Below are 22,461 nucleotides of genomic sequence, written 5' to 3'. Positions count from 1 at the left end.
CGCCTGTATTTCTGTACTGCTGTACTTCTCTATTTCTCTATTTCTGTATTTCTATGTGTCAAAGTAATGACAACATCAGTTAACGATTCGTTTGGTTTTTCTTTTTGCCTCGCACTGCTCTCTCTCTCTCTCTCTCTCTCTCTCTCTCTCGCTGCTTCCCCACAAGCACTCAGTATCCTTTGTCCTGTCCGGCTTTTTATTGGTATGTTAACGGTATATAAAATATGAATTCACTTACGGACGGACCATGCATCACACATCAGCCCGAGGCCATTAGGCCACTTCCACTCGCATTCAAAGGATACGCGTACAGCCTTCCGCTCTGCTCCGCTCCCCCCGCCTCCTGCCGCTGCATTGGCCTCTGCACTTTATTTGGCGCCACCTCAACGTGACTGTTTGTTTCAGCTCCAAGCCAACATCCATTGTCTTTGCTTTTGGTCTCTGGGAGCTGCTTAATTTCATTCGGCTTTTGCTTTTTTCACGTTCTGTCTTTCGCAATGCCTTTCGATCGCCACAAAGAACAAATAGCAACGTCGTCTTTTGGCATCCATAAGCGGATAAATGGATTCTGCTGCCTGGACACGAGCTGGCCAGAAAAATGACATTTTAAAGTGCCAAAAGCCGGTCAAGAGCGATTCGGCCAGCAAAAATGAATCATTTCTTCAGAAGCTTCAATATATATGATATATGAGACCATGTTCAACTAGGAAATTCCTCTGAGTTCCGACGGAATCGCGCTTTTAAATATAATTCATATAATATAAAATACTCAAATGTATTACAAACATTTTCATAAAACTATAATGGATTGACTTCCCTTTTTCATTGAGTTTAGGGTATACGAATTCTGTCGAAAATGTAAGGAATTAAAATCATTTGCTGTTGTCATTTGATATTTAATTAGCTAAAAATAATTAGAGTATAGATGGTTTGAAAAACGAATAGAAAGCTTAAAATATTTTTTGTTTATTAGGAAAAAAAACAAAATTATATGAAAATTACTGATGAAGGGAAAAAAGAACTCTGAACAATTATGCAGCTCATAAAAAAAATATATTTAATCATTTAATATATGTAAATATTTTAATTAAATTCCTGTCTTCATTTAACTTGAAAATTTCTTAGAAAAATTATATCCAAGCTGACGTTGTTCACAGTCAAATTTATTTTTCACATACATATTTAATTATGCATGCATATAATATGAGTAAAATGAAGAAACTAAAAATTTAATCGCAGTCTCAATTCGTAAACCTAGAGCTTTGGTAAGTTGAAAGAGCTAAAATTCAGAGGTGCTCGATATGTTCTCTAATATTAAATTCAGTATGTAGATCTTAGAAAATAATTCTCCTTTGCTTACTAAAAAATAAGAAAATACAAATAAATAAATCTTTGCTTTGCACGCAACATAATCATCAGATTCTAAATTTCTGCTTGTGGCTCAAATCGTACAAAATCTTATGGCACTCAGATGCAACAAGAGGCTGCAACACCTGGATTTACCAAAAATGGGGCCAAATGCAGAACATATGAAGCTGCTTAAATATGCAAATGCTAAGACCAAAGGCTGCCAGCCACACCTGCCGCCCCCTCGCCAACCATTTGATCACCATGCTCACCGACAGAAGCTCTAACACCGAAATCCGCTTTAAAAAGCTCCGCAATGGCACATGGAATATGAACGGAGCAATTATTATTTTCCGACCGAGTGTTATTTTAGCATAATGCTGTGGGCGGGTCAATTGGGGTCTGCCGCCCGGATGCCCGGATGAGAGTGATATAAAAAGGGAAAAGCTTCATGGGTGCTCGAGTGCAGTATTTTGGCAAAACAACAACTGCAGATCCCAGAGCGCACATGAGCGAAGCACACAAACAAACACCTAGAGTCATGTGGAACTGCAGTGGGAGTGCATTATAACAATGACCAAGTGCAAACATTAAAGTGAGTACATAAATGGTTTCTTTGTGCTGCAGACTCGACTTTTGAAAAGGAAGAAGAAGAGCTGAAGAGGCAAAAAAAATATGAGTAAACTATAAATGGACGAACGTCGAGCAGGAAAAACAAACGAATTTCGTCGGTTGGACTGTTTGAAAGATGAAGGCAAGGCATTGTTAAGTTGTAGTTGAAGACCAGACCGCAAGACACACACACACGCAATACAGATATGTGAATGTGTCTTAGAACGGACAGTTATGGATATGTTACAAAGGCACTCACACACACACACAGACTCAGAAAAAGGGCATTTCATGGAAGATTTAACATTCAAATGTGCAGAAGACGAAGAAAAAAACTGAATGGAGCGGAGGTTGGGTGGGGTTGGGGTCGTGGCAAATGCTTTGTAGCATACATTTCGAGAGCTAAATAAAACTACTTAGGCGAATGAATGAACACAAGTAAGAAACATGCTGTGAAACGAGCCAAGAGTAAAGAGGTCCTTCGCCTAATATGCATTTTGCTTATGTTTATTTAAAATGCTCTAGATGATGTGTCTCCGGCAAACACGCTCAAAGTAAGTGCGACCGAAGGCGAAATTTGACAAACTGCAAGTTGTCAGCAAAGGAGAGAACTGAAGCTGAAGCTGAGCTGAAACTGAAACTGAAACTGAAACTTCAAATTGCTAGCTGTGAGCTTATGAATTTTCATACTTGTTTTAGCAGTTGCAGGTGGGTGCTAAGCGAAGCTCTGCGTGTATACAAATATATATGTATTTCTTTTAAACCTGTAAGCTAGTATGTGTGCACGCTCAACTACAGTTGCTGCTGCTGCTGATTCTTAATCAGAATATACTGATCTGCTATGCACAAGCAGACAAAGCGCTGCCCGAAACAAAAAGAAGTGCGGAATATACAAGGCACACGCTATCTGTGCAGCTGGATCCGAGTCCTTGCCTTTGGCCAAAAACAAAAGCAAAAACGAAAGCAAAGGGAAAAACAACTGGCAAGCAAGAACGTAATTTACAAGGCGCGTTTGCATGTCGCTGGACAGCACTCAGGACTCTCGGCCTGAGCTGAGCTCAGCCAACCCCAAAAGCTGAGCACAGGTTTCAGTAGTTTGTTGTCATTTTTTAGCTGCTGTTGCTGTTGCTGTTGTTGTTCTGCTCGCTCCTTTACTCATATTAAATGCAAAAGTCATTGAGCGCAGGACAGCAGCAGGAGGAGGAGCAGCAGCCGGAACGGCAGGAGCTGCTGCAAAACAAGAAGTTTATTTCCACATCCTTGGACATGAGTTTGCTGTAAAATTTCGTGTTGATGATCTTACTAGGATATGCATTAGATTTTCGTGAGCCCCAGCTCCAGCCCTGCCTCCCCGCCCCGCCCCAGCTCGCTATCTGCCCATCTCTCTCTGTCTATCGTCTCGTTTGCCTTCAATATCAGCGCAGCCTGTTCTCTCACTTCCGCTCGCCGCTGCTGTATTTCCTGTCCATGTAACTTTGATTTTTTGTGTGCTGCCTCTGCGTTAAATCTCGCCAGCAACATGCACCGAATTTGTATTGCAAAGCTTTCGACTTAGCTGCAGTTGTTGCTGCTGTTGTCTTCTATGTTTATGCAAATTGAAGTTTTGTGCAGCTCTTCTTAACTACTAAATATTAAGTACACGCGCCGAGGAACATGCACACAAATTGCAACCTTTTGCTGACTCAATCCGATGCACACAGCGATAACACCCGAGTGTGGATAAAATGCATGGACTCAGCACTCACCTGCTGATGCGCTCTGATGGCCGCCGCAGCGACGACTTTCAGCGGCAACACTTGCCGCGGGGGCGGTGTTGGCGGTGCTCGGGCGGGCAGCGGTCCGGCGATGGGCAACGGCGTCTGGTAGTGGCACTGAAATGCAAGCGGCAGCAGCAGCGAGGGCGGCGGCGGTGGCGGCAGCGGCGGCGGTGGTGCGCGCGTTTGACTGAAAGGCTTCGCCGAGTCCTTGGGAGCATGCGAGAACGGATTAGGCACTGTCTGGGGCGGCACAGGCATACTGAAGGGCACAAATATCATAGGCGGTGCAGTGTTGTTGTTGTTGCTGCTGCTGTTGTTGTTGTTGCTGTTTGTATGGCTGTGGCTGTTGTTGTAGCTCAAGGCAAAGTCATAGTTGCTGTGGCAGCTGGCAGAGCTGTTGCAGTGGGCGTGGCAGGGAGTCCTCGTTTGTTGACAATTGCCAGCGGCTGGCTGCTGCGCAGGCGCTCCAGCTGCCTCCAGGCAGGGAAACGGCGGCAGCTGCTGCGTTGTTGTCGTCTGCTGCAGCGTTGTGATGCAGCTGAACTGCTGCGGAGGCGGTTGATGTGGGTGCTGATGCTGATGCTGAGCCTGCATCGCTGCTGTCACCTGCGGCGGCGGTGGCGGCGGCGGCTGCTGCAGCCGTGGCATGGGCAGGTGCTCATAGCTCCGCCGGCAGCAGCGGCACTCCTGACAGCAGCTGGCTGCTGGCGGCGGCGGCTGATCGCTGTTGTTGCAGCATTTGTTGCTGCCAGGCAGCGGATACGGATTGCTGTTGGCGCGCGCCACTGTGCTGGAGTAGCTCAGCCTGGGCGCTTTGCCGCCAGCTGCCGAAGTCGGCGCTGACGTTGGCGTCGGCGTTGGCGTTGACTGCCACTGCAGCGAGCAGGGCAGAATGCCCATGAGGCGCAGTCCCACCGCAGGACTGGCGGACTGTGCAGCTCCTAGATTATCCAACTTGACGGCGTGCTGCGAGAGCTTACTTTAACTGCAAAGAGTATAAAGAATAGAAGTAAGATGTACTAACTAGTAAAGATTAGAATATATTAGGGTCAGCTACTGCTTACTACTACTTTTCTTATCCCACAATTCACAAATTTAAGCCACTGCAACTACACATTCTTCCTCTTCTGCTTCTGTGCTTTATATTTGCACAACTTGATTATATACATATATCGTGTAATATGCCTCAGTCTCAACTTTGGCTACATTAATTTTTGATTAGAAAGAGAGCGGTCCATGTCGTTCCTTTCGCCCCTCCCCGGCTCGGGTCTCTGGCAATTTATGAATAATTTTTGTTGTGCGCGGCAGCAAAACCTTCGACACGCTTGATTACAATTTCTTAAAATAATTTCGCAAAAAAAAAAACAATGCGTAATTTCAGGTGCTTTGAAATTGTGTGGGCATAACAAAAACATCCATTTGCCTGTGCTTAGACTCCATGTGCGACTGCTGCTTCCTCCTGCCGCCTCCTGCCTGCTGTACGGCAGCTGGTTGTTGCTTACATATCCAGCCGAGGGCTGCCCGCTCCCACTCTCTCTCTCTCTCCCCCCTCTCTCTCTCTCTCTCTCTGGCCGCTGGGCTGGCACTCGTTAGAGACTCTCAGAAATCACTCAAAGTTTTTCAGAAACGAGAAAACCAATTTTTCAGCTGAGTGCATTTTAATTTGGTACACGCCCCGTGTGCGCCTGTTGAGTTTGCCAGTCCTGCAGCTCCGCAGCTCCCAGTCCTGCCATGAAGGAGTGTGAAAACCGAAAATACTATAGGTATAGAGCATATGGTCGGTGCGGCGGCTCTTGCTGTTGCTATTGCTGTTGTTGCTGTTGTTGTTGTTGCTGCTATTGCTGTTGCTGTTAAAAAGGTTTGCTTTTCATTTCAGCACGCCTGAAATGGCAACTTTGACAAACAGCAATAGCAATAGCAATAGCAGCAAGCAGCCAGCAACAGCAAGACAAAATGCAGCTTGCCATGGCCCTCTTTGCCTGCGCCTCCTGCTTATGCTTACGAAATTGGCAGCCTGCCCTGCTGCAATTGCCTCATGCTGTTGCATTCCCTCCATGCTTTTACGCACTTTGTCAAAACGAATGCCTCCATCAGAAGCCAAACAATGGAATTTTAAATGTGAAAAACACGTAAACATGCCCAGCATCGGTTGCTATTACAGTTGCACCTGCTGCTGCCCAGCTAACCCGACCACCCGACACGCCCCCTGCCAGCTCATTGTTTCGAGCAGTTTTCAATAAATTGCCACAATTGTTTTTACAGTCCACCTTCGACAGCTGCCAGCAGCTCAGAACATGGTGTTCAGCATGCGGAATCTAGCCAAGCTATAAGAAGAAGCAGAGCATTCAATCATCTACTGAGGTGATCACAAAAGGTTTTTAAACTAATTAAATGTGCTGAGAATTGCTTAATTTATATCTCTATTATCAGAGCAGAAGTAAACTTTAATTGAAACTGAAATCTTTATAAATTCTAGTCATAATATCAGCTGAGAAATCAATGCAAATGCAGTTGCTTTATTTATTCTATTGAATCAAAGTTTACTTATAGTATAGCAACATGGCTGCAAATAATTTATCTCTCAACTTGACAATTCTCAAGGGATTTGCTTATTAATGTTCGTAAGTCAAGTTAGCAACTCTTTAATTAAATATTTGCCCGAAATTTAGAAATTCCCTTTCAGTCGTTAGGACTTTAATACTTTGCGCTTGTTGAGTTTGCCTAATCTCTAGGAGCTTGAACTTCTGCACACTTCTGCCCACTTCTGCCCTGCACATATTTCGGCTAGGTGGCCACAATATGAGAGGCACCTTTCCGGGGCGCACGAACATTGTTTGGGACCATTTCAAATATTTTCTAATAATTCCAAAAATACTTCAAACGCACAATGAAAAATATTTGCACAAAATTAAAAGCCAACACACACACACACACATACAATACAAAATAAAAATAAAAATGAAACTCTCTGCTCAAGATCAAAAGTTTTCAAGTGCTGCAAGCCCACGAACATATCAAATAGTTTAAGATACAAGACGGCAACAGAAAGAGCAACAACAACAACGACAACAACTAGCAAAAATATATACATATATAACCATAACAAGTTTTGGCGATTGAGCTGGCGGCATGAGAAACTTTTGCTTTCGCAACAATTTGGCAGCGTGTTCAATTTAAATTTCGTTCAAATATGTTTGCCAAAGAGCTTATCTAAGAGCAGGAAGCAGCTGCCTGAGAGAGAGTTTTGGCCACTGTGCAGCTTAATTACAAAGCGAATGGAGAGAGGGTGAGCTAGTGAGCTGCATGAAATAAGCATTGGCAGTTGGAAAGCGGTTAAGCTCAGTTTGCCACAAAAAAATATGTGCAAGATGTGACTGGGTTGTTGTTGCTGTTGCTGTTGCTGTTGTTGTTGCCGTGGGAGATTCATGCGCCACTTGCACAAAAGCCAAAAGTACATAAAAACTTTGAAAAAGAATTTGGCAACATCAAAGCAAAAATTTTTAATGAATTTCTTGGCCAATCCCGAAAGCCTCCAAAACGCACCACCCGCAAATGTACGGGGCGGCAGCAGAAAGGCGGATGGAGAGAGCGGCGGCGAGAGAGGGCACGGCATGCTGATACTGAAACTGGAGAGGGCCTCTTGACTCCTCTTGGCTTGGCCGGCATGGACAGCACCCTGCTTTGACCATGGCACGGAAATCGTGTTGCTCGTTGGTGGCCTTAATTAAATTTAAATATTTTATCACCGAAAAATTGCCAGGCGGCAGCAACTGCACAGCGACAACAACAGCAACAACAACAACAACAGCAACAAGAGCATCTCTGGCATGAAAAGGGTGCGGAAATGTTGGCAGTGTTTCCATGTGTGTGTGTGTGTGTGTGTGTGTTGCTGTTTGTGTTTGTCTTTGTAGGTGTATGCGTGTGTGTGTGCAGACAGCCAAAAAATACTGATGTGGGTGTATTTTTCATTATTTGCCAAGCGCTGCAACTTTTTTTGCCTCCCGCCCGTCGGCTTGGTCCGCTGCCTTTGCCACACTTCATATTCAATTGTGTTGAATAATTGCCATACGGTTTTTTGACCAACGGTTTTTGACACTTGCCTAAAAGGACACACACGCGCGCTCAAGTGACGCACCCGCCCCCTGCCCCTGCCCATGCCCACTCACCCACCCAGTGGCCCTTGGCAAACGTTGCCCTTATGCCGCATTTGAAGTTGAACTTCCCCCTCATGGACGCCCGACCAAAAAGTGAGCAAAAAACATTCGACACAAGCCAAACGACTGCAGAACTGTGGACCTCTGACCACGCCGGCAACGGCAACGGCAACAAAACATGCCAAAAGCGTTTTTTGAAATATCTTTGTAAATATTTAAAATGTTCCGCACATGCGGGTACTTCAATCATGCACCAAACTGAATTGAGCCGGCGGGGGGAGGGACGGGCGGGGTGATATACTGGTCGGTGGGTCTGTTGATGTCTGTTAGCTGAAGCTGAAGCTTGTGGGGGACTCGGGCCAGGAACCCTTGTCGCAGGCGTAAGTTTTAAATAGTTTTTGTTGGGCAATGTCAGCATACAATTTGGTATTCATAAATTAATGAAGCATCGGGTAAAAAATCTCTTTTTGGGTTCGAAAGTTTTTCCATAAATTATATACCAGGCGCCCACTGAGTGTATGAGATTTAAATATGGCATTAAAATATGTAATCTGCTTTGTATTTCCAAATCTATCGCATTCTGTTTGGCTTGCAATTTACAAGCCGAGATTAGAGTAATTCCAGCTCAAAATGTTTTCAATTTTACATTAAAAACTCATTCGACATAACTTTTTTCGGCTTAAGCCAACTGTTGTTAGTAAACTGAACAGTTATTTAGTGAACTGTTTAGCTTTTGCTACGTAGATAGCGAATCGCATTGAATTGCTTCTGTTCAAGATAGGGACAAAACCTTAAGAGAGACTTGAGCACAACTGAGTCAGATAAATGCCATATTTATCTGTATAATCTAAGGAATTGTATCCGACTCAGCTATAAGCAAATATCAAATCAAAATATTCATAAATGAATGGAGAGTTTAAAATGATTTCATATTTAAGGCCAATAACATTTCTGAAATGAGAAAATTCAGTCAAGTGAGGTACTACATATCTCTTCATATAAAAGCTATAAGGTGTTTAATATATATATATATATAAAATCAATGAGATAAATTGCAGACCATCTGCAAATCATATGCAGAATTTCCATACCAATATATATTGTATTTTCCAAAGCTTCCTTACTCTTAAGATATTACAATTTTTAATATCTTTCAGAGCATTCTATACTATAACCTTTTCAATACACTTATCTTCTCTAAAGAGAAATTTTGAGAGATATTTCTGAAACCATTGAGTGCTACACATAATATTTTAATGATTTGGATACCGTAATTTATATTCATATAATTTAAAAACTTTATTGGGATACTTCCTGCAACTATTGCAACTAAGACTTCAGTAGCTTTTCAATAATTTCTTAACTTAATTGATATTTAACTAAACTTAAAACAACTTAAACTGCAAGTATATTACTTTAATTTTCAGATTATAAAACATTGAAGAGTGATGTCGAAATATAATATACAAATCATTCATGATTATTTATACATGATCAAATCTCACACAGATTGATGATCAGGTCTTGCGTCCGGGAACATTCTTAATGGAGTAGACAGAATTGACCGTGTACGTATTTTATATAAGTTAAAATGAATAAATAAAATAAATGTAACCAGCATTGGGAACCAAAAATATTTAATAATAATAATTTAGTTGTTTTGTTTGTGTTTTCTAGACTTTCTAAATTTAACATGGAAATCATTCAGATTTCATGATCTACTTAGACTATTTATATTATATATATTTAACACTAATATAAATTCCTTTTCAGTTTACTTTAACAATCCCGGTACTTTTTATTTATTTTAGGCATTAATTGCTAATAATATAACGTTTCGCAGTCTAAAATCACAAACGAAATATGAAAAATTCTGAATTTATATTGCTTCTGGAAAAGCAGAGCCCTTACGGACAGCGATCGACGTCTTTGAGTCTCTCAGCTGTTTGTTTGCGTTTGAGAGCGAGGCCACAACAAGCAAATGAGCAGCAAGCCGCAAGGCGCCACGTGTGTAAATGAATAAAAAAAAAAAAAAAAAACAAATACAACAAGCAGAGGAACCGCATAGAGAGCGCCGGCACTCACACTCATTCGCAGGCGCAACGCAATTGCATGAGCCGACGCTCCTCTCGGTTGCCTACACCAACACAACGATAGCGATATCACACTCACACTCACACACACACACAGAGAGGCAGCACAAGTCGGCTGAGCAATGACACAGTTAGTGTTGTATCGAGCTCTTTTTGCAAAAGCACAACAAAACTCGCGACGTTGGCGGCAACAAACAACAACAGCGCAGCACAAGGATATACGCACTTTTACCGGGTGCTGGGCCGCTCGGCTCAGGACAATTACAGCAGACGTTGACGTTGACGTTGACTTTGTAGCGGAACGCAGCGTCTCGTGTCGACGAATTAACACTGAAGAGCCAACTGGGCGGTCGGCGCTAGGTAGTTCAGTTGGCCCTGGCAGCGCCGCAGCAGCACAAGCACGCAAAGCGTGGACACATATACACACACACACACACATACACAATGGCCAACCCAAGCAGCGAACAAAAAATTCAGCTAGGCTACAGCTATAAAAGGCTGTGGTTGACATTATCATGTGCAACTAAATCACACGCATACACACAAGCGCATGCAACTCTCTGTGTGTGAGAGCGTGTATGTGTGTGTGTGTGTGTTTGCTTAAAAACGAAAGCTGCGTCAATTGTACCAACTCATACTATGCACGCTTTGTCGCACCGCCCCTTTTGCGCTCATTCGCTCGTGTAATGCGGCGTATGAGTAATAAATACACACACACACACACTGTGAACCCCGCTCAGCGTGCATTTGTGCCATTCATGGCATTTGATATGCTAATTTGCACGATTCCCTTGAAGATGCGATGCCAGAGAGTCGCCAAAAGACGAAGCCACCACCAGCTGCTGCCAAGCCAAGCTGCTGTAGCCATCGCTCAGCTCAGCTGCAGCTCAAGCCTTACACGAGAGCAACTCTTTGCCTTTCAAACACGTTGCGCTCTGTTCAAGGCTAAAAGTGCGCTACACAAGGAGGACACTATATATATGGGCATAGATATAATTGCTCATCTGATAGATAGATAGATAGATAGATAGATAGACAGATAGATAGATAGATAGATAGATAGATAGATAGATAGATACATAGATAGATAGATAGATAGATAGATAGATAGATAGATAGATAGATAGATAGATAGATAGATAGATAGATAGATAGATAGATAGATAGATAGATAGATAGATAGATAGATAGATAGATAGACAGATAGATAGATAGATAGATAGATAGATAGATAGATAGATAGATAGATAGATAGATAGACAGATAGATGTATAGATAGATAGAAATATAGATGGATAGATACATAGGAAAACAGAGGGATATATAGATATATAGATAGATGGGTAGAAGAATAAAAATATAGATGGATAGATGGATAGGGAAGCAGACGGATATAGATAGATGGATAGATATATAGAAAGATATGTGGATAGATAGATGGATGGATAGATAAATAGATAGGGAAGGGAGATAGACGGATTGATATAGATATAGATATAAGTTATATTTCGCTATAAGTTCTATCTATAATAATATGGAAATCCTTAAATAGGAAACTCTAATGATATCCACTAGAATAAAATTCACTATAGTAACTGTAGCGCATTCCGCATGTCATGCAGATCCCATGCAACCAAACCTTCGTGTGTGTGTGTGTGTGTATGGACGAGGAAACCACCACCGAGGCGCACGAATTCCGAGCACGCTTTTGTGCGCTCTCAGCTCTCAGCATGCTGCAACGGGACTCACCAATACAAAGAGAAGCGCCAGTAAAACGTCAGCAGGCAGCGCAACGTGCTGCATATACAGCACAGAGGCGGAGTCTCAACTCGGGGCTATGTACAGACCAGGGCTGCTTATATACCCAACTGGGAGGTGGCTACAGTACTCGATATGTGCGGGACAATCATTTCGATTGTTGGACAAAATGGCGGCACTCAACATTTATCTGGATTGATTGACAAGCAGTTGGGCTATAAGACCCTGGTGATAACGACGCCTCTGCGCTTTGTTTACCATTTGTTTAGACGGGGGCGACGGCGGGGCACGATACAAGGACGGAACGTAAACATAAACACGATACAGAATAAAACACGACGTGGACGTTGCGCTCGAGAGCGAAAGTTGTGTTGGTGTCTTGTATCGCAGTTAGAGCCGACGAGGCCGACGAGGTCGGCGAGCACGAAACAAACTCTCTCGGCTGCTAAAAGTACGATACAATGCAACAACAGCCACAACAACCCATGGCAACTGTGGCATGCACAGCCGGCACATCCTGTTCATCCTGTTGAGCGCAGGACACCTCGCATGCGACCGGCGTCCACTTTGACAGCGAACGGACACTATCGTCGAATCTTTGGCAGGCGTATGTGACATTATCGGCGCTCTGCGCCCACGTTCACCCAGCACAATGGCCAACGGCACGCGGGACAAGGGACGGAAACCAAAAAAAAAAAAACAAAAAAAAGGTGGCCAGCCAAAAAGCCATGAATAATATTCGCAACTTATCTACGCAGACAGCCGAGCTCCCGCACATTGACAAATTATGCAAATTTTCAGTTTTCAGATTTTTCTGTGTAAACATTTACTTTACTTTTCAGTGCAGACTCTGCCATCAGCCATCTGGCACATCTTCCCTTTGGCAAGCATCGCGCCCCAGCCGCCCATTTGGCATTCGTTAAAATTTCTTATCGGGCGCTTTCATTAACGGTCGTCTGGCCCTGGCCAGCGACCTTCTAATTGTCGTGCAAATTAGTCGCATAAAAATGCGACCGCGAGCATCAAGACGAAACCTTAAGAAAGTAAAAAATACATGTATATACATACATATGTATGTATGTATGTATATTCTCATTCTCAGCGATTGCCCAAGTTGCTTCTGTTTATTTACCAACTGCTGCCGGCTGCTCGAGATCCCCGGCTTCCATTGATATGGACGGGACAACGACCGTATGGCAGCTGTTCAAGGAAATGAAAAGCAAACAACGCCGCCAACGCCATCGCCACCCCCACTTCCGCATGTGAGCCTGTGAGCCTTTGCGTTGCCCCTGCTGCAATTTTTAAGCGGCACACGAAAACGTGCCTGTCGAGGATTAGCCCCAGACACGCAGCAGACGCCATCAGGCAGCTGTTTGGGTGTCACAAGTGCCGCCGGAAACGCACAACAGGCCGCTCCACATGGATTCCCATAGAGCTTCCCACTTAATTCCCGTGGAGCAGCCAGCCGAACGAAGGCCAATCGATTAGCCATGTGGAATGTGCTTAAAGCCAAATTTAAAGTCCTTAAATTGCTCCCAAACGTGGACTAGAGCGATAGATGAGCCGCTGCTACGGGTTGCCTATAAATTCTAAATTAAAATTCATGTATTTCTTTCGTAATAAATCAAATTTGATTCCCATTTATTGCAAAGAGAATCCAATCAAAAGGCTAAAGCGCAAAATTTCGCATTAAACTACTTTAAGCAGCTCATCAAATATTTTCTTTACGTAAAATGAGTTCTCAAAATTGAAATTTAAGTGGAAAACTAGTTTATCGATTCATTTGGCCAATCATTCAAAATAAGTTTTCCTTACATGCATTCATTATTCAAGATTAGTTTCTACAGAAATTCGTTTTATTTCTGTGACATCATTAAAGTCTTAGATATATGCATGGCAAACCTTAAAGGAACAAATTTAGTGATGGATTATCACAGAAGTTCTGAGATCTACTGAACCGTCTGTAAGGCAAATTACTTTAGTCACAGAACGTTAATTTGTTTAGCACAATTTAATCATTTGTGGACTCATTAATTGGCTAAAGAGTTTCATGATTATATGTCAAATTGTGCTGAAGAAAATTACACAAAAATATATATATATAAACAAATTTTGTAGCTCATTACATTAATGCATAATTATTTAAATATCTTCTAGCTACTATAGTGTTTAATATCATTTTTAAGCTTTCAATGAATTTCATTTTTTTTTTTTCTGAAATTATTTATACAATTAATGATATTTATATTTATATAAATATTATTGTACTTTATGACACGAATATCACATAAAAGGTGAAGTATTAGAATAATATCTAGAATACTAGAATATTAGCTGTATATGGTGTATTAATTCTATTATTGTACTTTATCAAATGAATGTCACATGAAAATAGCGAAAATACATGTATTTATATTAATGTATATATGCAAATATATCCAGTGTGCTCTCGCCTTTTTTTTGTCCACCACGTTCATATTCGAATAAGCCTCTTAGACCATCGCCTTTCCACTAAGCTGAACCCGATGCTATATTCGGCAATTGCTACCTCAACTCTCTCCCACTCTGTCATTCTTTTCCTCTCTCTTTCATTAAGATTATAGCTGATACGCAAGCTCACTCGGCTCATATATCTCTACAGCAGCTTTATACAGGCTATCTCTTTCTCTCACTTTTATTACTGCAACAGTTGAACATAAACATGAGTAAAGTAAACAGAGTTGAGAAACTTGGAAAAGAGTCTCTGATAATCATAGTACAGTATTAACTCACTATATATCATTATATAGATTACCTATAGCCACATATATATTACATATAACCAGAGAGCAATGCTCGCTTTTCACTCCATCAATATTTTCCTTACTTAAATGTTATTATTTTATATATGATAATATAACTATTTTTATGATCCATAAACTTTATTCTAGTTTCGTTTGCCCAGCGTAGAATCATTTAGTTTACTTAAACGCCCTATTGAAGTCAAATGGCCAAGATCTTAGTTTTGTGTTTGCTCGCTGAGCTGAGCCGTGTTTAACTCTTCAACTTGGCTGCTAAATTTGCCTCGTTCCCAGCCCCTCACATCTATCCGGGCGGCATCTTCAGCCGCGACTATGGCCATAATAAAGTCAATGTGCTGTCATTAACATAATTTACAAATACTTGCAGTCAACGCCGCTCCGCTCCACTCCGCCGTCTGGCACTAAATGTCTGTTAATTTGGAGCACAGTGAAGACTGCGCTGTGGAGGCCAATGCAGCATTTCATTTATTGCTCGGCAGAATGGCAGCTGCTCTAATTGAAAAATTATTGGGCCATAAAAAATGTAGAACGCATAAAAAATATGTTTGTTGCCTTTCAACAGCGACGACGCAACTTTTGCAAACTGAACGCGACTTAAACGCGAGTTTAATTAACTGCAGAGTTTCAAGTACTTTGAACCACCCCTCCCTCTACCAGCCCCCTCCAGCCACGCCCTCAATCTGTCAGTCAACCTATCGCACCGTGAATTTAATTCATATTTTGAATAGTTGTCTGAATGCGCGTGTTTCGGCCATGCACATAAAATACGCGACATTTAATGGCACTTTGCCTGCTTTGGTAGTTGAGCCATGGCGCAGCTTAAGCAGCTTAAGCACTCGTCTCGCCTTGCATTTTTTCTTCTCCATATCTTTTGTGTGTTTTCGGTGAAATAGGAAAACTTTTTGTATATTTATTTTATAATGAAATTCCCCAAAGTCTACAGAGATGAAATAAAGAGACAAATAGCGAGGGGTACGAGGAGAAAGTGAAAGGGAGCCGAGATAGAGAGAGAGACAGAGAGGGAGATGGTTGCAGCAGCAGCAGCGGAAAAAGCATTTTGCAAAATTACCCTTAAAACAAAAATACATTATTGTCATCTAAAATGCAAGCATGCATTATCCTGTCACAGGTCCTTTGAGAGTTGGCTTTTTGTGTCGCCGTCGTCGGTTCCTTCTTGAAGTTGGTAGCCGTTGTTTTCCTGCTCTTCTTTTTTTTGTATTTTGTGCAGCAACGTTTATTATATGCCACACTGGCCCGTTATGCCACACCCACAATGAGTGTTGCAGTTGAGTTTGTGTCCTTCATAAGCCAGGGACTTGGGATCAATTTGCCTGCAGCAAGAAACCTTTTTACTTGCGCATGCAAATATGGCAAACGCATTGCCAACTAAACGCGATGCGACACTGCTCTCCCCTCATCCCATCCTCATCCCCCTCATCCGCTTTCATCTTTTCATATTGCCACCCTTCAACTCTCTGAGCACTCAGCTCCAGAACTGGCCATCGGCCAACTGCGTCTCGTGTTAATGCTCTGTTCTTGGGGGAAATTATCGCAGCCAAAGCCACACTCCCACACTCACACTCACACAGTCACACTCACAGTCACAGTCACTGTCGAGTCACACATACTCAAACTGCCGTTCCATGCTCTTGTTGAGCTGGGCCAAAGTAGAATTTGCCAAATTACATATTGAAATATTATTGCAGTGTGCCGAAAATTGTATTATGTGTCCCTGTTCCGGTTACCATTGTCACTCGCACCACCACCTCGTGCCCCTCCGTTCCCCTCTGGCCCAACTGCAGCTGTCCAAAGTGCGAATTTGACAATTTTTACAATGGCAGACACTGACTGGGGACATTTGGCGCTTGAAATTGCTTTCAAATTATTGTGTCAGCTGCGGCAACGTGGAGGCTTGCAAATCTCCAAGCTGGCCTGCTGCTGGACTTGGCTTCCGTGCGGCAATTTGCGGCATGGAAATTGAAAAGAAATTATTGGTTATTTTTGCATGCGTTGCGCCTTCGGAGACCTCAAGGATAACAATCAGAAAACCGAGGCCAACTGAGCCAAATTGCACAGCTACACAGCTAATGAAAGCCCGCGCGATGACTAGGTAAGCCACAATAAGTGCAGCCCCTAAGCCACATCAGCTGGAGCAACTAATTGACTTTGTATACGAATACGAATCAAATTATTGCTTAAGTTCAACCATGGAAAAAACACTCAATTGGCTGAGGATATTCATGGAATATGAACAGATTTCAGCTAGCATACTCTATGAATGCCACCCACACACATTCAGATAGTTGAGGAGAGCGCACAGCAGGGCAACGGGATGGACGAGCCCTAGCCGCAAATTGAAAGACAATAAATGGGCGCAGTCATATGGAAAATTGTGATATTCACACAATTTAATTAACATGAATAAATATTGTTACAAGCGGGCGGGCGGGCCTGACTGGTACAACAATAATAACAACAACAACAACAGCAGCAGCAGCAGCAGCAACAACAATGGCAACTAGCAAACCGGCTAACCAGCTAACGAGCTGGGCAACGTGGCGTATGAGTGACGGCGAACATTTGATTGTCTGTATGCAGAGGCAACGACAAACAAAGCGCAAACAAATCGAGAGAATTGTCGAGTTTTGAAATCTGACAATACAAAAGGCCTCCAGCAGACAGCCAAAGCGTAGCAGGAACCCCAAATACCTAAACCGCTTCGCCCAGCATTCGACGCATTCCTCGCTGCCAGCGACATCATAAATCCCTAAAATCTCGTTTGTTATTGTTTGAAACTCGACCTCATCGGCAGGCACCGCTTGCAGCGAGTGCGGGCCACGCCCATTGACAACCACTTCAGTGCCGAGCCAAGCAAGAATTCGGGCTAATCAGAGCATTTGGCGGGAGTTAAGCGCGACTGTCACGACTCTCTAACCCCCCCCCAGGCCATGCCACAGTCCATAGCCCACAGCCCATGCCAGCTGCGAGTCTCACGGGCTCTTCATTTCATTGCCGAGATTTGTCTGACTGCTTGACATGTGTGTGTGTGTGTGTGTGTGTGTGTGTGTGTGTGTGTGTGGCAGCCGACTCATGCTTCAGCTTTCGGCTCTTTGCACAGGCTTTAGTCGAGCTTTGCCCTTATATGCATGACAGTTGTATCTGTGCCTGGGTTACAGGTAGATTTAGTTGGTTTGATATTTTGTCTAGTAATAATATGTTTTTTGTCGGATGAGATGGTTGTTAATTAAATATATTGAATTTTAATTTTGTATAATTATTAAAATAATATTAAATTATTTTAGTTGAGCAAGGGTTTTTTTTTTAATTTTTGGTAAATTTAGAATCAACATAACATATGAATAAAATAATAAATAAAGTCGTTTGGGTATTTTTTGTTGTATTAATGCCTTTACCACTTTCCATTACCATTTCCTTGAATTAGCTTTGTTATATGGGCAATATTATATTTATTAAAATTATTTTATATCTATAATTTCTATTACAATTTGCGACAGCTCTTTAGTATTTATACTCTCTTAATTTATAGAGTAAAATATATATAAATATACAATTTTAAATAAATAAATTTCTTTCTCAAAAAAAAAACCAAAACCATTTTTATTAAAGTTTGGTTAATTTCAGTAAATTGCACATTAGGCTTTCAACAATTTCCTCGAAATGGCCCATAATAACAGTTCTCTATGTCAACAAGTCAAAGAAATTTAAAAAGCCAAGTCCTTCCACGAATTCGGCTGAAAGCAAAATGGAAATGGAAATAAATAAAAGAATTAATTTGTATTTTCCCAACAATTTCATTAGCGAATTTCAATTAGTTGCACGATTGAATCGGCAAGATATTTACAACTTTTTGCCACTTAAACATTCCCAAATTTCTTTTGGCGTCCCTTCTGTCAGGTTTCTCTCGCTGTTTGCGCTATCTTTCTTTGTGCTTGTCGGCATCTATATTAAAATCAATTGTAAAATCAGTAGAAATAAACTCGGAGCAGCAGCGTAAACTTTCACGATTCACGATTGAAATCTTTTACAGCCAAATTATGAGCATTTTCAATTTTCCCTTCGGTTTCCTTGCCATCAGCGGCCCGCTTCAGCTCGCTGCTGGCAGGAGGCGGGGGCAGGCAGCTGAGCGTGACACAAAAGTAAAGCAAACTTTTGCGCTTACAGTTTCATGAGCAGCAATCGTATCTCTCTCCCTCTCTCTCTCTCGCTGTCTCTGTCTTTCTCTCTGGGTGTTGAAGACGTCGATTTGCTACGCCAACACCAACAACAATAGCAACAAGACCCATAACAATAACAATAACTTGACTGCAAACCTTTCAATACCAAGAAACGCTGCCATGTTTCAATTGTGCCAAGATGTAGATATATATATAAAAATTGTTGAAGCAGTTGGCCGCAAGTCAAGTGGGTGCTGGTGTGGGTGTGGGTGTGAGTGTGGCCGCGGGCATAGGACAACCAGCAACAGCAATCATTGGGATCACAGAAAAAAAGTCAATTGTTCAAGTTAAAGTGAAACTTTTTGAAGAACTTTTCCCAGACACTTGGCTTGCCCCAACAATTTGCTTTCAATTCGTGCCCTTTATCGCCGGCTCTGTGAGACTCTGTGTATTCAGCTGTTGGCCGCTCTGGCCCGCCCCTCTTCCAGTTGGCCGCCATGAAATTGCCATTGACACGTTAAGTTCGCAATTGTAGACCTGCCCGACGATTGTCCCACTCCCACTCTCACTGGGTCCCTCTCTCTCTCTCTCGCTCGTCGCTCTTTGCATGTCTGGCCGCGCCGCTAAACGTAGTTTTTCCGCTCACTTTGTCCAGCTGTGCGTCCTGTGCAGACAGATCCTGTCGTTTTGGCTCTTATCTACAAATTCGTGCGTCTAACAACTTTGCTCCCAGCCAGACAGACTTTAAGATTGAAGTCCACTCCATTCCACTCCACTCCGTGCTCGCTGTCGCACCTCATGAAATACATGCGCCTGGCTCATATTTCACGCCGAAAGTTCATGTTTATATTTTGGCTAAGGGTTTCGCTAGTTGCATCCACAAAAAACTAATACAAATAAAATAACGAACATATATAAAGCAAGCCACTTTTGAATTTGACACCAGCTGCTGCCGCCTGCGGTCACCCAGTTGCCATGCCACCTCCTGCCAGCCGCCTCCTGCCAGCCGCCTCCTGCCTGCTGCCTGAAGTGGCCGTAAAAGCTTTCAGCATTAATAGCTTGAGTGAGTTTCAATACATATTGACAATATGGCCATTGGCAAAACGCCACACACACACACACGCACACACACACACACACACACATACGCCAAATTGATGACAGTTTGCCAGTTGCAAAGCCGCAGCAGCATTCGAGGGGGGGTCCTTGGGATCGCCGGGCATGCATATGTGTACCGAGCAACGACCATGGATAAATACATGGAAATAGCTTTGGCTATTTGTTTTTGGCATTGTCAAGCCAAGGGGCAAGTGGGCATGAGTTGGCGGGCAGGGAGCGACGACGGGCAGCAGCCAGCAATCGTCGCTGTTATGGCTTGTGCCATTTTGGCACTTTGTAATTGCCTTGTTTGCCCCCATGTTTCCCTTTTATTTTTTTTTTTTTTTGTTTGCTTGTTTGTTGTTGTTGTAGCGCTTTATGTTGTTATTGCATTGTTGGCAACGCATTTGGGTTACTTTTTTACAAATACATAAATACATATATAGATATATGTATTGGTTTTGGGCTTTTCCTAAATCTCTGCCCATAAGCCGGGCTTTTATACATCAATATTTGCGCGCTGGCTAAAGCCAACTAGAGGAATTATCAAACAATCCTTGGGAATAGATTCTATGAACAAGTTTTCGTAATCGTTTTGCAGTGTGAGTTATGTGAATGTGAGTTTGCATGGGATATGAGAATAATATATAATTCTTATAAATATGAAACAATATTTGAAATATTTGTAGATCAAATTATTAAATATTATATAAAATATTAGACTAGAATAAATTAAATATAATTTACATACTCTATGATTTACCATATCTTGAAATTCTTCTACGATTTTAGTTAGTTTCACTATAAAATAAACTCATTAAAATATTAAATGTGGGTATATGGGCTGTCGCAGAATAATGAAGCCTAAAAAATAAAATAAAATATATATAAAATATATTTGAAATTTTAAGTAAAAACTCTAAAATAAGATTATTCTAAATATTCTGTCTGCTTTTGCTCATTATTTCTTTTGTTCAAAAATTGTTTTAATTCTTTCTTGTTCTCATTTCCATTTTATTTATAAAAGTACTTTTAAGCTCTTCATTTTTTTTTTATGAATTTATGAATACTTGGAACTGACTTTTACAGCTAGCTGCAGCCCCTTTGATGCAGCCTCGATTGTCAGCCAAGGGCCTTGTGCCCTGAATAAGTTTATCCCAATTCCTGAAAGTTCAGCTTGACTAAATCTACTTCTGTTCGGGCAGCAGAAGCCGTTTTGGGTGCTTAGCAGCCCCAACCAATTGCTGTGCATTCTTTCAGCTGAAATGTAAGTGCAATTTTAATAACAACTCCATTGATTTATCGTATGCAAACCGCAAATTATTTTATTTGAATTCCAGAAGAGAAATGTCGCAATTGTTTCACAGCAGCAGCATTTTTGCAATTGAAATGCCACCAAAGGCGCGCTCAAAGCCAACGGGTCTTAAGCCACAATATAGATATAGTCAAATGTGTGTGTGTGTGAGTGTGTGTGTGTGTAATACACATGCATGTGTGAAAGGCCGGCATGCCGGGCAGCCCGGAAAATGCATTTAGAATTTATGTGGCACTTGTCGTCGAAAAGCGTCGCGAATTTATTTCTTGTATGCGGTGAACGTTGACCACTGGCCATGGCCACCGGGCCCGGTTGGCTGCCCGTAGTATTATTGTTGTTGTTGTTGTTGTTGTTGATGGCCTCTGGTCAGCCGAAAAGGGGCTCAAGAATATTTTGTTGCGGCGCGCGCGCGTCGTTTGTTTTATTGTTATTGTGCAGCCATGACTTAAAAATTTGTCGCGCGCAATGCTGTAAGCAGAGCAACAACAAGAATTACAACAACAACAACAACAACAACAGCAGTAGCAACAGCAGCTGGCGAAGCAAAGCTTTTATTTGGCTATTTGTTTGGCTGGCAGCAGAGTCCTGCCCACAGGAGCAGCAGGAGCAGCAGCAACGCCAAAATGAGTTTGTCAGCATTGCTCGGCTCTGGATGGTGCTCGAGCTGCTGCTTGATGCATACGGATTTGTCTATGGCCGTGTCTGCTGCTGCTGGTGCACTCCTCACATGTGCAGTGCAAATTTATCGTTTTTAATTTGCCGCAAAAAAACAAGAAGAAGAAGAAGAAGCGAATGAACAACAGGAAAAAACGGCTAAAGGCAAAACGTAGCTGATGGAGGGGTGGGCAGCCGTGGGACGCGGCTCAAGAAAAATGGCAGCCGCGTAATGCCTTTAATGGGCTTTGCGTGCCTCAGGCTCACGCCTCATACCCCCCACGCTCCATGCTCAATCTGCGCTGCTCTGCCAGCCGTTTTGCGTCAACTTATTGAAAGCGATAAATAAAGATTCCGCTTGATAAGTTGCAAGTGCGACAGTTGCAACAAACACACACACACGCACACACACACACACACTCGTTGAGCACACGTGGCGTATGAGCGATTCGCCAATTGCCTGTGAGCCTGACGCCGCTGCAGCTAGCGCAATGATTATGTGGTTAACATAAATTTGTTTGCGCAATTTGAAGAACTTGCGCTGGCACCCCGCTCTCTTTTCACGCCCTTTCCCCCCTCCTCCCACTCTCTTTTTCCACAATGCCCATAACTCGTGGCCCAGCCCAGCCCAGCCCAGACCCTTAAACTTTCGACGCGCAAATCTATGGCCCAGCGCCGGCAATCAAGTGGCCCTGAA

The 22,461-nt window shown here is 42.5% G+C and overlaps 2 protein-coding genes across 4 annotated transcripts in view; one reads left to right on the top strand and one right to left on the bottom strand.

Moving 5' to 3' along the window:
- Window positions 1-4,631, bottom strand: part of trv (trivet) — a 68,951-nt gene extending 64,320 nt beyond the window's left edge. For all 3 annotated transcript variants that reach the window (XM_018113581.3, XM_089265469.1, XM_030383040.2), the window contains exon 1: window positions 3,705-4,631. In XM_018113581.3, coding sequence (XP_017969070.3) covers window positions 3,705-4,616 — 912 coding nt within the window. In that variant the 5' untranslated portion in view covers window positions 4,617-4,631. The remainder of the gene's footprint in view (window positions 1-3,704) is intronic.
- CDase (neutral ceramidase) overlaps window positions 1-22,461 on the top strand; it is a 192,232-nt gene that overhangs the window by 28,743 nt on the left and 141,028 nt on the right. The gene's annotated exons all lie outside the window — the stretch shown is intronic.

The sequence above is a fragment of the Drosophila navojoa genome, chromosome 2, assembly GCF_054131105.1.
Source record: "Drosophila navojoa isolate 15081-1374.11 chromosome 2, UAZ_NAV_1.0, whole genome shotgun sequence".
In the NCBI taxonomy this organism is placed as follows: Eukaryota; Metazoa; Arthropoda; class Insecta; order Diptera; family Drosophilidae; genus Drosophila; species Drosophila navojoa.
The sequence above is the reverse complement of the archived record's forward strand: the minus strand, read 5'-3'. Positions and strand labels throughout refer to the sequence as shown.